The 15,116-nt window shown below is 54.2% G+C and overlaps 1 protein-coding gene across 1 annotated transcript in view; it reads left to right on the forward strand.

The window, feature by feature from the left end:
* The first annotated feature begins 5,988 nt into the window (after positions 1 to 5,988).
* HS3ST6 (heparan sulfate-glucosamine 3-sulfotransferase 6) overlaps positions 5,989 to 15,116 on the forward strand; it is a 29,651-nt gene continuing 20,523 nt past the window's right edge. The window contains exon 1 of the mRNA XM_065644863.1: positions 5,989 to 6,347. Within this exon, the coding sequence (XP_065500935.1) occupies positions 5,989 to 6,347 (359 nt within the window). The remainder of the gene's footprint in view (positions 6,348 to 15,116) is intronic.

Below are 15,116 nucleotides of genomic sequence, written 5' to 3' on the forward strand. Positions count from 1 at the left end.
CGGGTGGTGAAACACCCAGCAGAACAAATACCTGCATCCACGTACATATTTATGGGCTGCTCAGAGCCTTTATTGGGATGCTTCCCAGCGCATTACAGATACATCTATTTGGCATGTAATTAACTCTAAATGAGATTAGCAATGAACATGTAATTATAGTTCCTTGTAAAGAGCAGGTAAGTGATTGTCAGGTACCCCTGGCTGGTCCGTCAGCCGCTCATGGTGCAGATCCATGTAGCAGAGATGCAGAAATCTCTGCTTCTGCAGAGCTGTGTGACCAGCTGCTGGATCACAGCGAATTAAACAAACAAAAACACACACAAAAAGCACCTTCGCTTTTGTGCTTCCTCCCCATCCCTGTAATTTTTCACTCCTGGGATGATGTGAAACCATTGTCACTCTGGCGTCTTCACCCAGAAGGGCACCAATAATTGCAGCCAGCCCCAAGTTTGTGTTTGCGATGGGAAATGAGGAGGCAAGAGCTGGGATGCTGTGTGGAGGGTGTCTGAGAGCTCGGGGTGGCACCGTTAATAGCTGGTGTCCTGGGGAGAGGGGTTTGGGTAGTGAAGGGATGTCTCTGATACTCCGCAGCTCCGCCTGCGGTAATAAAAATCACACATTTCATGTCTCTTATTTTTTTAAATTGAAGCTTTAAAAAAAAAAATCAGTGGGTTTTGGCTGCTTTATCCCCTTGTTGGGATTATTTAAATCAAAAGCAGAAATAGGGGGAAGGCTTCTTTTGTAACTGCAGCTGGCCGGGGGCCAGCGCTGTCTGTGCCGCCGGGGGTCCCGTGGCTGGGGGGGCTGCCCCAAAACGCTGTTATGAGAATGAGGTGGGGCTGCTGAACCCACATCGCTCTGGGGCTGACGGAGGGAGCGGGGACCTACAAGTGCTGAGGGTCCGGAAAAGCCGCGTCCTCCCTTCGGCGCTGCCAGCACCAGCTTTTCCTCCTGTGAAATGCCGTGTGGCCGTTTGGTCACCTGTGCCACTGCAGGAAGGTGCATCGTCCTGCTGTCCCCTGGGGATGTCCCATGCCTGATACCAAGGGCATCACTTCCCCAGGCAAAACCCTTGCTCCCGGGATGGTGCTCCCTTCCTGGGATGCACAGGAGAGCGGCTTTGCCCTCATCCACGCACCCTCCGTGTGGCTCAGTCCCCAAATCCCAGTGGAGACCAGGCTGGAGTGGGGAGCTACGGTGACCGAACGTCCCGTTGGTGGCAGGGGACAGCACACTTGTTGGAGTCGGTGGGGGTTTTGCTGTGCAAACGCTTTGCCTCCTCCCCAAGCGGGGTGTCTCCAGCTTGCTGGTATTGCTATAGCTACGGGCAATTTTCTATGTTGGAGTTTTGCAAAACCATATTAAGAAAAATCTCGCCCTGGCGCTGCTGGCTCTGCTCCAGGCTGGAAATTGCATTCCCCTGCTTGAAATTCCTCCCAGAGTTTCAGATGGAGAATGTACAACTTCACTTTCCATCTTGAGGCTGCTGTCACACATTTTAATAACAGGGGCTGTGCTACACCCCAGAGGTGGCCGCGCGCCAGGATTGTGCAGCGAACCCGTTGGAGTGGCTGCGGTGAGGGTTTGGACGCGAAGGCTGCAGCTCAGGCCCAGCCCTGGTCCTTCCTGAGTCTGGCTCAGCCTCTGGGACCAAGGATGGAGTTTGCGGGTTCATTTTTTCATCCCCCATGTGAGCACAACAATGAGTTTATTGGTGTCTCCTTTGCCCGAGGGGATGGGAACCCCTGGTCCAAGGGTATTGGCTTTGCTGCACTGCAATGCCCGTGATCCCAATTAGAGGGAGATGCGGTTCATTCCTCCTCCTTCATGCTCACATCCATCCCAGCTCGGCTGGCCTGTGGTCCCCTCTGGGTTTCTCCCTCTAAAACCTGCCTCTCCCCCCTGCAGCATCAGGGCAAATCCCCCCAGGATATTGTGTCAAGGTTGGATGCCTTTTTGGGCTTTTTTTGGTGTTTGGTTTTTTTTTCCCAATAGCCAGTGGGTAAATCTCAAAGTTCACTGAGTGTCTGGGGAAAGGGTTGCTAATGTCACAGGCCAGCTGAGCTGGGTGACAAGGGGTGGCCTTTGCTGAGACTCTGGAGGGGACTACCTAGGGGTGGCACTGACAGAGCCCTCGGTGGCATCCCCCATCTCCACGACCCCACGGCCCAGCTCCTGGTGGGGACCACAGTTTGGACATCCTGTGTCCTTGGCTGGCTGGGCTGTGCTGCTTTAGGGACAGTCACAGGACAGGGCTGCTCTTCCAGCAAGTGTCACCGTGCCGGGGGTCCAGCATCCTGTCCTCGGTGGTACCCACATCCCTGGGGAGAAGAACAGGGATGGGGTTTGTCTCCCCTGGCTGCAGGCACTGGCTTGTCTCTTCCCAAGCTCCCTTTTATGGATTGCTCTTTGAACCCGAGGAGTTGTGCTGTATTTGTAAAACACACCGCTGTAATCGGGGAAACAGCCTTCCTAATTGGATTGGAACGGCCCGGAGTAATTGGCTGTTTGGGAGCAGCCGTTTTGAATCAAGCTGTGTGCGCCTTAATAAGTTTGCTCGCCTTTACCAGCTTGGCAAACTCCGCTGGAGAGGTGACCTGTTAAATGATCTCCCGTGTTTCTAAAGCATTTTTCATCCCCACTGATCCCTTGAGCCCTTTTCTTTTTTTCTTTGTAATAACAAACTTTGGGAAATCCCAGAGCACCCGCGCTGTGGCTCCTGCTGGCTGCGGCGGGTGGGGGGGTCTGGAGACGGGGCTGGTCGCGGTGCTGGGGGGTGGCTGCTTATCCAGGGTCCCATCCTGCTTGGACCCGCTGGTTTTGGGGTAGGGGAGAGGAAGGACAAGGGGAGCATCGAGTTCATGCGGCACCACATTAATGTCGTTCTGTTTGGCTCTTAGTGGGGCTTATCACTTGGATGTCCCAGATCAGGCGTGAATGTCATCTGCTTCGGGACCAGGGTTTCAGCCCATGGGGGGCTGGTTAATCCCTCTGCTCCAGGTGAGCCCCAGGATGGGGTGCGAGGAGCTGAGGGGGTGGTTACCCTGGCATCCTGCTCCATCCTGGTGCCTCCTGAGCCACCCCCAGGGATGCTGGCAGGTGCAGCCCTGCCTTTGGAGAGGGCAATTAACCTGCCTGGAGGGAGCCCCCCAGGGCATCACTGCCACAGGAGCTCCCGGCCAGCTCGGTTGTCTTTGGGGTTCAAAGCCCGTCGGTGATACAGTGAGTGGAACGGCCGGCACTTGCATCTCATCCATCAGGGCTCGGAAACGCCGAGGCTCCCTCCACATCTGCGGTGTCTGCCAGCTCTCCCTGCCAGCGCTCACAGCCCATCCCTAACACGGGTGACAGCCCCAGACACTTTCGTCTGCCTCTGCCCTGGGGCTCCCACGTGCTGTGAGTGGCCCTGGGGACCAGCTGTGCCCCGGGGGGGCTGTGGGGCCACGGCTGCCAGTGGTGACCTGGCAGAGGACAGGGGACCAGAGTGGCAGTGGCCCTGCTGGCCTGGGTCCCTGTCCCATGTCCCACACAGCACTCCTTGGGCAGCCATGGACATGCGATGGCATCTGCCGCTGGCCAAGGGCGCCGAGAGTGGGGAGCATCATTACAGGACGCCTTTTTTCCAAATCAAATGTCCTAATTGTGCTTTAAAAATGGCACCTGAGTACTTGTTATCCTCAATTGCTTGAGCTGCCAGCAAGGCAGAGGGATGGCCCTTGTCCACTGGGGACAGCCACCCACCGGCTCATCTGAACGTGGGGCTGGGGAAGCCTTGGGCACAGCCCAAGTGTTTGCAGTGCCCTTCTCACTGCCAGGTGCTTGGCCCCAGCAGTGAGCTCCCAGCTCACGTTTTAAGCCTCTTCCCCCAATTTTGAAGATGAAAAAGGAAAAGGTGCTGCTTCTCCAACTGTGCCCAAGCAGCAGTAAGTGCTGAGCCATGGCAGCACCCGTGGGCAGGGAAGGAGCTGGCAGTGCCAAAAGGCGTTCCTGCATCAGCTCATCCCGGGGAGCCCAGCCCTGCACCCCTGGGGATCCCCCGCGCTGAGGATGAGGGGGGTGGCCGTGCTGCCCCGCGCTCCCCCGCCTGCCTTTCCACAGCCTCCCTGGCTGTGTTTTGACTGAAGTTTGTCAAAATGGATATATTCTTGCCAAACGTTTCCATTTTGACAAATTGGCATTTTCCAACAACAACATCCCCCCCACCAACCCAAACAGGGAGCTGGAGTGGTTCCCACCGGCTCTGGCCCCGAGTGAAAACAGTTCCTATTTCTAATTGCTTACGTAAACCCAGCAAGAGCTGGCAAGCGCCGCGCGGCAGCTTTTGGATGCGTTTTTATTTATCAAACTGCTCCCGATAACGGATTTGCTTCCTCGTCGTAATCTTTCCTCCTCCTTTTTCCCTGGGGAACCTCCGCGTTGCGAATTGGAAGGGATCTCCAGTCGCACTCGCGCAGTTATTTCCTCTGGTTGCAAAGCCACTGTGCAGGATGGGCCAGGCAGCTCCAGTGCAGCCTCGGAGCACCAGCCACGAGAGGGCACAAAGACTGGTCCTGCTGCAGCCCGGCCACCCTGCAACCGTGCAATCCTGCCGTTCTGCAGCCCTGTCACCCTGCAGCTCTGCCACTCTGCAGCCTGGCTGTCACACAACCGGGCAGTCTTGCAACTGTGCCATCATGCAACTGTGCCGCCTTGCAGCCGTGCCATTGTCCAGGCGTGTGATGGTGCAGCACACAGGAGCATCGCTGCCTCCCGATGTGGCCGGCTTTGTGCAGGTCTGCACCTTCTCTGGTCTCAGGCCATGGATCTCCCCAACCCCACCAGGCTCTGTCTCTTGGAAGACTCAGGGGATCTAATTTTAAAAAGAGGTAATTATATTAATAGGTTAATTAAGAGACTGCTGATTTCAGATACACAAAAGGAAAGGCTTTAGCATAACACTGGAAATCAGCCTCGGTGTTTCGAGGCGTGGGGCAGGGTGGACCGCAGCAGCATGTCAGTGAAACTGCAGCAGGTCCCAGGCACGATGGCCCCACGGGACCCCCCAGGCATGGGCTCCCCGGGGCTGGACGTGAGCCGTGTTGTGTTTGGCGATGGCACACGCTGCCAGGACGGTGCCATCACCGCGTGCATGGCCTGGGCCTGGCCAGCAGCACTCAGAGATGCTGCCTGTGCAGCCGCTCCTGCATGTCACCAACGCTGTAGCACCAGATGGGATTTATTTATGTAGCACCCAGGATGGACGTTGTTTTGGGCCCTGGGGAACGGGGTTTCCCCAGCAGCACCAGGAAAACCACCTCATCCCACCCACCAGCGATTACACACACTTATTTTAGATCACAACACTCAAAATCCCACTTTGGGGCTTATTTCAGAAGGTGCAGGGGTACGGGTGGAAACTCAGCACCATCCTTCCCATCCCAAACAACAAATACATGGACACGGGGGCTGTGTTTCCACGCCTGCAGTGGGAGCCCGTGCAGCCTAATTAGCGCTCCCTCTCCGGGTGCCGCTTGCTAATTGCCTGGCATTGCGCGACCCCCGTGGTCATGGCTTTTTATTTTATTTCTGGGATCCCCTGCACGATGGGAGGGGCCGAAAACAGCCGCGGCAGCCCCAGAAATTATAACAAGAGGAGGAAAAAAAGAAAGAATGGGATGGGAAAAGATGAGAAAGCGTGTCGCAGCGCGGCCGGGAGCGCTTCGCTCGGAGGGGGCGGGCGGGCGCGGGGCTGCCCGGCCCGGGCTGCTCCCCACCCGGGGGCTGCGCAGGGGGTGTCCCGCTCCCCGAGGGATCCCGGCGGTGCCCCACGCGTGTGCCGCCCCCCGCCCCCCCCCTCAGGGCGCGGCCGCCCCCACGCGCGTGTCGTGCGCCGTCCCCCGCCCCGCGGGTGGGCGTGGAGGGGAGGGGCCGGGTGGGCGCGGAGGGGAGCGCTCGGGGGGGGCTGGCGGGGCGGGATGCGCTGCCCGGCGGGGCCGGGCGCGGCCCCCGATGGGATGTAGCGGGCGGCTGCTGGGACCCGTCGGGGGCCGCCGCGCCTCGCTGCTCCTCACCATGATCCTCTTCTTCACCTACTTCTTCTACTGCCTGCCCGGGCCCTGCGAGCCGCTGCCGCCCGCCCTGCTGCTGCCGCCGCCCGCCGCTCTCCCCGACGGGCCGGGGGCCGCGGGGCCGGGGGCGGCGGCGGGGGGCGGCAGCCGGCGGTTCCCCCAGGCCATTATCGTGGGGGTGAAGAAGGGAGGGACGCGGGCGCTGCTGGAGTTCCTGCGGGCGCACCCCGGGGTGCGAGCCGTGGGTGCCGAACCCCATTTCTTCGACAGGTGCTACGAGAAGGGGCTGCGCTGGTACAGGTAACGGCGGGGCGAGGGGGGAGGGTTTGGGCTGGGAATCGCTAATTAAGCGCCGAGCCGTGTTTAATTGCCTCCCCGGTCCGGTGCCGTGCTGGGGTTGCTCTGCAACAGGCTGGTCCGGGAGCGGCGGGTCCCTGGAGATAAAGGGGGTTCGAGGGGCTGAGAGCGGGGGGAGGATGCGGGTCCCAAGCGGGGATGCGAAGGGACCCGAGCTGCGGTTCGCGGGGCGGGGTGGGGAGCAGTTCGCCCCTTCGCCTTGCCTGGGGAGGGGGCTGGTTTTTCGGGGCTGCTGCTGAAGTTGGAAGTGATGGGAGCGTGTCCCTGTGTCCCCGTGTCCCCAGTCCCACGCAGCTCAGCCGGCTGGGGACAGGTGACCGGGAGCAGGACAGTCGACAGCAGAAATTGACTTCTTTAATTATCTAGGCTTTGCAATTTTAACCTTTAACACTTTATTCTTAGTCATCCCGCTGTTTCCCCACCGGGTTCATTTAAGAATTATTTTATTCGAGTGGCTTATAAAAATAAAGGGAGCAAGGACCTGGAGAACCGGGTTTGATCCTGGCCAAGAACTGGAACGGTGAACCGGCGAAGGCAGGGGAAGGGTAAACCAGTGTCGCTGGAATTCCTCGGTAGGTTTGTGTCAAAGGGCAGAGCCGTATTGATTCAAGGGAGTTGTTTAGTTTTGAGGGTTTCAATGGAATTGAACTCTTCAGGCGATAAAGCATTCGGAAGAGCAGCTACTGTGCATGTGGTGTCTATTAAACTCCCGTCTCCTGGCCAACTCTGGAGTGGCCGGGCCAAGCGGAGTCAGAGAACCGAGTCCCTTGAAGGCAGCAAAAGAATCTGGTCCGTTATTTTGAAGAGAGTCCAAATGTGTAGATTTATAAAAGCGCTGCGGTGTTCTCAGGGAAACATCTGAAAATAATAAAAGGAGTAGCTCTCCCTGTCCTTCCTGCCTCTCCATCCCGTTCTCCCCAAGCCCCGCGGGAATACTCTATTTCTTCCGTGCTCTTAATGTTTCTTGATGTTTTGGGGAAGGCTGCAACTCGGCAATCCTTGCCAAAATAATAACCTGTGAAAATCAGCGTGTTTAATGGCAAGCATAATTTTAGTGGTAATTTTACCCGCAGAGTTTCAGCTCTGTAAGGCCACATCTGGACTGTAAAGTTATTGACTTAACGCACCTTCAAACACAGTAAGTAGCACACTTATTTTTATGACTGTATTAATAATATTGCTGTGATTTATTAGCTCATTTCTCAGTTCCATTTGTATCTACGCTGCTCTAGAAACAATAACGATGATAACTAATCTTTTTGGGCGAGGATTACAAGACAGATCTCACTTGGCAGAATGGGAGTTTGATGACTGCGAGCACATAATTAAAGTGCGAAAGATCGAATGCTTTCATATCACTTGCCATGGTCCGGCGAGACATTTGCAGGGTGGACCACAGCAAGAGAAGAATAAATAAATCTTAGGTTTGGATTGCTGTGTAGGGAGTTTTTAGTGCTGTAAGTGCTCGCAGGGAGCCTGGCCTCGTACCACTGAAATGTTCTAAGACTATCCTGCATATGGTTATGGTACATTTCGAGAACTAGAGCAGGGAAGGTTTTCAGCGCGGCCAGATGCATCGCAAGGCAGTGTACGCTGTGCTGGGGAGAGGTTGCATCCTTTCTAGTGAGAAAAAAATCAGTAGATGTTTTGCTTTAACTCTGCATAGAGTTAAGTGTGTTTTTAATCACGAGCACAACTATTTTCCTTAGTTTCCTCTTCTCTTTGCCTCTGTTTTGTCTTCTTACAAGACTTTGCTCTGCTGAGGGGTTTTTTCCTGGGAAAGCCAGACAAAGCTAAATGCTTAAAGCTGGGGTGTGTTTGGAGCGGAGGAAAATAGAAGTTGGACAGAAGTTCAGGTTTTTCCAATGAATATCTTGAAGTGGTGTAAACATTTTTAAAATAGTTGAACTTGCTAGGAAACCAAAATTACACCAGCTGCTTCTCATGCCAAGATATTTGGCCCGAAGGCACCTGTAGGTCGTTGCTTGTCTTAAGTAAATCTGGGGAGAAAAAAAAGAATTCCCTTGGAAATATCGCCACAGAATTATGTTGTTCTTTGTTGGTCATCCAGTCCCATAGCGATTTCACAGCTGTAGCAGAAGTATCTGGTTGTGGGTGCTGAGTAGTTTATATTACAGTGTTATGTTACTGGCAGAAACCATTTGTTCTTACCAGAGTGTTTTATTTTATTTAAATTTGAAATAGCCAGAAGTCCCTTTTTTTGAACAGTTCTTTTTGCTAGTGAGAAGAAAACGTTCAGCGCAAGCAGCAAGCATCTCATATGAAATTCCTTGAGTTACTATAGGTTTAGCTAATTATAAGATGATTAAACACCTTTTCTAGACTGCAACATAAATTACCTAATGGATAATCCAAGCATGACGTGACGTTTTATCCTAAAGCAAAACACTGTTTTAATTTTTTTTGTCACTCAGGACTGCTTAAAGTAAACCCAAATAAGAAGCAGTGATGGTGGTGTGTCTGCTCACATGGGGGTTTGGGGACAGCCAGTGTCCTGGTTGGGAACCTGGGAACCTGTCCGTGTGTCTGTCTGTCTGCTTTACAGAAGCGCCGGCAAAGGCAAACGTAGGAACTTAATTAGATGTTTGTCAATGATATTTAGAACTTCACTGCAAAAATCTGCAGAGGTGCTCAGCGTGACGGCAGCGTCACCCCCTTGGCGGCTGCAGAGCAGCGCCCGTGTCCACCGCAGGGACTTCCCGGTGCCGGGGCAGCAGAGTTGGGGTCACAGGCAGCGTTTGGGGTTCTCGGGGTGTTTGTGTTCCGTACGGTGCCCGTGCAAGCGGGGCTGTGGGCTCTGTGCTCCGGCAGCCGCTGCTCTGCTCCGCTGGCGACGTTTTGGGGGCGTAGCTGAGATTTTTGCCCGGGATTGTTCCCTTTTCGGTTGCCGGAGCCGGGCTGGTTTCCCTTGCGGCCGCCTGGTGTTGCTTGGAGGTTCAGAGTTGCACCGTAATTTGGCGCAGCCTCGGCAGTTCTGGTGCTGGGGGGGAAAAAGGCAGGAGAAATGGTGGATAACGGCAGCTTTGGGGCACGAAGGTGGTGCAGGGAAAGGTTTTTGCAGATGCCGGCTTGCATAAAAGGCAGTTTGGGGGATTTCAGCCTGATGTAGCTCACGCAAAGAACAGTTTCCTTCTCTCCGTCTACCAAAACTCTGCAGCAACATCAGCTCAATCCGACAGTTTTGCTCTGTTTGTGTTTCCTCGTACGATCCATCATCCGAGTCCCTCTTGTCTGTCTTCTCTTCTGGCTTTTTTTCAGTAGCCCAAGCGAGAGTCCCACAGGAGGGGCTGGGCCAGGGCTCCCAAGGACCCTCCACATCCCTGGATTTCATAGGAATTGTAAAGAATTCCTTATTTCCTTACAGTTTGGGACAGAAGCAGTAAAAAGTACTATGGGATGGCTAGTGATAGTTAGCGAACGTCTCCTGGCATCGCTGCCGAGCATCCTCTGGTGCTTCAAAGCCATCCCAGAGCTCTGAATCTCTTGCAGGCTGATTTTAGCTTTTAATCGTGATTTCCCCTTGTGATGAGCTGCAGCGCACGCAGGTTTGCGTGCGGGGGGAGGAACTGTTTGCGTGGTTCGCCGTGCGTCGCGCTGTGCTTCTGTGCATGTGTCGAACCATGCTGGGGGTGTCCCAGCTCGGGAGCGCCTGGCGAAGGTGGGCTGTTTGCAGAGAGCTGCTACATGCAAGGTGGGGTGGTTATTTTTTTATTTCCCCTCCTTCAAACCCACTCATGGGAGCTAATAATGTTCTTGAAAGCCATCCGGGATTTCTTGAGCCAGACTTTATCTCCCAACCTTGCAACCCTGAAGCCTTTGGCTCCGGCGCTGCTCTTTTGACTTTTGCTATGAGTGTTATTGGCAGCTGAAAAGTAGAGCTAAGTAGATGCCTTGAGGGGGGTTTTGTGTGTGTTGTGATTGTACAGACCGATCAAGACACTCTATAGCACAAGCTGTTGAATAAAAATCTGACATTTCAGCTCCTCTGGACTCACCAGGCTGAGTTTTGGCGCAGGATCCCCTTCCAGGGGCAGCTTTTCACAGGCACAGTTAAGAAACGCATAGGTGGGAAGAGACAAAAGGATCTTGCGAGGAGTCAGATGGCGATGCACTGAGAGCTGCTCCGGGACATTATCTTTATTCATCAACACCGGCTGATCTGTTCTCCTGCCGGACTTGTGTTTCAGCTCCGCGCCTGAGAGCAGCCCTTGTTTTTTCTTGGTGCTTTTGCAGAAACTCAGTCCTGCAGCGTGCTTCTTGGCTTTATGGCTTTGTAATAGCTTCTTTTTTTTTTCCCCTCCTAACTTTCATTACAAAATTAGAGCCTCTCTGTATCAGCTTCTCCTATCCTCACGCTCATGTTTGGAAAATAAATCCTAAAATGCGAAGAAAAAACACAGGAAACCTGAGAAAAAGCTTTAATTTTGTAGCTCTGAAGAAGATAGTTTAAAGTTTTCATTTAGCGCGCAGCACTTTGGATTTGCTTTTATGCAATGTCTTAGTCCCAGCTTTACACTTAGGACAGGGTTTAAGTGCTGTGCACGTCCTTGCCAGCCGGACAGGTCACCCCGTGACGGTGTGTCCCCGTTTCACTGCTCCCCGACACGCGGCACTGCCTGGAGCGAGGAAACAATCTGGAATACGTGCAAAGTTTGGTCTTCTGCAAACTGCTTTCACGTGGGATTAAAAATAGCTTTTACTGCCACGATGAGGAATTAACATTCGAAACCGTTTAAAGGGATCCGGGGCAGATCCTACCCAGGGTGGGCGAGGGGATGTGTCTGCTGGTTTTGGGGGGTCTGTCCCTCTGGCACTGGGTCGGGGATGGGGCAGGGAGCAGGATTTACACCCCTCTGCCCCCCGCTTTCACCCTGCTGGTGTATTCCCTTGCAGCAGCTCCTGAGTTTTGTTCCCGACCCAGAGCCCATGAAGTGCTTCTTGCTGATCCAAGCAGGTTTGAGAGCCTAAATCTCAGCCTGGCTGAGCCGCACGGCAAAATCAAGTCGGGTGATTCCACGTGTTGTTACGTAGATGGTGTCAGTCTAAAGTGATTAAAGCTGCTTGGTAGTGTTGGCTGCGATTTTTGGGGGATGAAATCTGTGACTTGCGGAGTGGAATAAGTCGCAGTCTTCCCGCCTGAGGAATGCTTTCTCTGTCTCTTTTAAATAAATGGTGGTTTTGTATACGGGCTGTGCAGTGGGGTGTGCAGAAGTAACCTGAGTTTCTAAAGGATTTCTAGTCTGACGGTGCTGCTATCCCAGACTGCTTAAATAAACAGATAAAGCTGGGCACCTGGAAATCACAGGGCTGGTTTAAAAAATGAATAGTATGTGAATCGATATTTTTGGAAAATACTTCTTCATTCATACCCTTTTTCTTGTGATCCCCCGGTTACTCTTTGGTAACCTCAGGGGCTAGAAATCTGAACATTAGAATGTGGACAGATTTTTTTTATCACACGTGTAACTCCACAGAACTTCTGAAAAGATGTCAAGCATCATGAAAAGTTCACAAACAGCAGTGAAAGCTGCGGGGTTTCTATTAGTTGAATTATTGAGGGGCTGGAGAAATAGTCATCACGGGGTAAGAGGGAGTTTCTGGGTTTTTTTCTTTAAAGTATATACTTTTTTTTTTTCCCCCTAGATTATTTTTAGATCCAGACAGTGACAGAAAGTGGAAAAGGCCAGTGGATTTAGAGGGTGCTCTTATGCAAGGAGAGGCTATTACTTAAGAGACTTCAAAGCTTATTTATAAAACAGTAATTACCATCCCCTGAGACGGAAGCGGGCAGCTCGCATCCAGCCGGGGAGGGGGCTACAATACTTAATTGGCAAATATGCTTAAAAGCTTCTTCCTGACCTTTTAAAAAACTTTTTTGCTGAGACAGGCTCGGGCAGAGATTGAAAACCTGACTAATGAAAGGCCAGGTTTAATACCAGGACTTAGCTCTAAATGGCTTTTCAAAGGGCTGTGGAAATCCTCCTGCTTAGGGAGCCGGCTGGTTTGGGGGGATGCGCCCGTGTCCCGGGGGGCTCCAGGAGCTGGGGGGACCCGAGCCCAGCGGCTCCTTCCCCACAGCCCAGGTTGTGGGGCGGTCGAGGGGCTGGGGCAGCCTGGCAGCCCTCCCCTCCTTGCCCTGCTCCAGAGAGCTAAAAAATCAGCACCCATCTCCCTGGGGGGGACGGCGGAGGAGCCGACGGAGCTCTTGGATCTCCCTCTGCGCCTCCCACCGCACGTTCCTGGTGCGTTTGCTTAGAAATTTAGGAAAGCGAGGAGCAGAGGGATGTTCTGGGCGGCTTTCTGCGGGATTTTGGAAAGCGCTCGGCCGAAAGCCCAGCCCGCAGTTGGGACCAGGAGAGGTGGGAGGTGCAGGCTGGTCTGGGCCAGCCCGGGCACTGCTGGGGCCGTGGTTTAAGATGAGTCTTTCCTTGCAAGAGGATGTATGGCCGGGGGATGCTGCACATTGCTCTGGCGAGTGTGGGTTTGCAGGATCCCACGCGGATCTCTCTAGCAGAACGTCTTACCCTGGGCTTGTCCAGATTATTCCCTATGAGTGGGGTGGGCCAGCTCTGCTCTGTGGGAAATGACAGACTCATGGCAGTTGCACACGAGAATTACATTGCAGCTTTCTGCAGACTCTGAGGTCCTGACGTGTCTGTGCTCGGGACACGATGCACACACGGCTGCTCAGGTTTTACGCCGTCACCTTTCGTGCTAATAATGGTCCTGGGTGGAAAATCCACAGCATCCCATTTGATATCGCCGCCTCCTCCCTCTGCGCAGAGACAGCTCGCAGATCACAGAAGCCTAAACGTCTTCAAAATTATTCATGCGTCTCTTAAGTGAGTCAGTCTTGATCTGAAGAGTCGTTTGAAATGCAAATGGGGAATATTGCACGCGGCCAGGCCACGGGGGCGGTAGCCGTGGCACAGAGGCAGCGTGCCCGGCCAGCCGGGTTCGAACCTGCAAGCGATCCCGGGGCTCGGCGTGGGAAACGTCGGGCCCGTGTGCTGCTGGTGTTCGCAGGCAGGGCGGGCTCTGCCTGCACAGATCCAGGCTCGGCTGGGATGCTCTGGAGCTGCAGACCAAAGGAACATCCCAGTTCTGACACGTGCTGCTCGGTTTGGGCTGGTTGGCGACGCAAACTGCTGGGACCTGGAGCATGTAGCGTGTTGGGGCTGGCACCGTTTGAGGCTGAAATACGGGGTGAAATGGCTGAAATTAACTTCTCCTGAGCAGTTGCAGAAAACTTCCCCTGTTTCATCTATTAAAGCGCCAGCACAGAAATGGTTTAGGTGGAAACAGCAGCACTTTGCGAGCGGGATGTGCTGCTGGGCTCCTCCTGGGAGTGATTTTTGTATGACTGAGGATGCTCTGCCGAGGGAACCCCCCAGATGGGGAATAAAACTCCTCTTTCCCAGCCCAACCAGCAGCCCCACGGTGCTGGGGGTGGCACAGGCGTCCCAGGCGGCCGGGACTGCTGCGCATTTTAACACACAAAATTGATTACAAGCAGGAGAGAATTACATTAATACAGTCACTTGTCACTGAGGTCTTATTAGTAATCTCCACTCATTAGTCTGGAGAGAATAAGGATGTGACCTTGTTAAGCGTCCTTGCAGAGGGTAAGGCTGACCACTTGGCTATTGATTTATTACTGAGCCCCTCCACAGCGCGCGTGTGCGTGGCCGTGAGTGTTGCACCCACCCGGGGGTGCACGGGAGGTGTTTCTGCAGCTGGAACGGAGAACTGGCCATCGCCTCCCCTGCCCCTCTGCACCCTTTGGGCTGCTGCAGCCCATGAATTAGCAGCTGCTTTCGGCAGGCACCGCATTGTGAAATTTTTTTTTTCAAAAAAAAAAAAAGGAAAAATAAAAGGGGAAAAAAAAAAAAAAAAAGAGCCGCTGATGATTGATGGGAAGGGACAAGAAAAGTGACAGATCCCATCCCCAGAGGCCACATCATACTTGTGCCTCCTGCCCAGTGCTGCGGGGGCTGCCAGAGCCCTCCTGCATCACCCGACTTCCCAGCTGCTGCGGAGCCCCCAGCACCCCAAATCCTGCTCCTGGGGTCTGGGCTGCCTGCACCCAGCTGAGGGCAGGATCTGCCACCCCTGCCGTCCTACATCAGATATTTTATTTCTTAATTTTTTCCTTCCTTGAGGCTGTTTGTGGGTGCTGGCCGTGCCTCAAAGGCTTCCCCAGCCTCTCCCCGCCTGATGCCTCGCACCACGTGCTGTGCCGCCGGTCCCCATCCTGCCTGTGCCGCTCGGCTCCCCTGTAATTCCAAGTGACAACGTCCCCCCACGGACACCCTGCCAGGGAGGGCACATCAATAAGAGCAGAAGGGACAGAAATCCTCCAATTACTGGGAGCGTGGAGGGGGCTCGATAAGTGCCATTGATCAGGTGCTCATCAGCGCGACCCTCATCGCTGCCGCTTGTCAATAGATGCTGTGGAGCGGGCGGGGGCCGCTGGCCGCCCCTCCGGTCCCCGCGGGGGCCACCCCGGCACAGCGGTGGCTTTCCAGGGCTGGGGGGATGCTGATGGCCAGGCAGGGCTTTTCCCAGCTGGTTGGGACCTGCCGGCTCCATCCCTGCGAGTGACAGCCCAGCGGGGCGCAGGGGGGACGTATTCTTCAATAAGAGCATCCGCTGCTTCCTCCGTCTGCTTTTATATTTCAGAAAGTCGTG

The sequence above is a fragment of the Caloenas nicobarica genome, chromosome 14, assembly GCF_036013445.1.
Source record: "Caloenas nicobarica isolate bCalNic1 chromosome 14, bCalNic1.hap1, whole genome shotgun sequence".
NCBI lineage: Eukaryota > Metazoa > Chordata > Aves > Columbiformes > Columbidae > Caloenas > Caloenas nicobarica.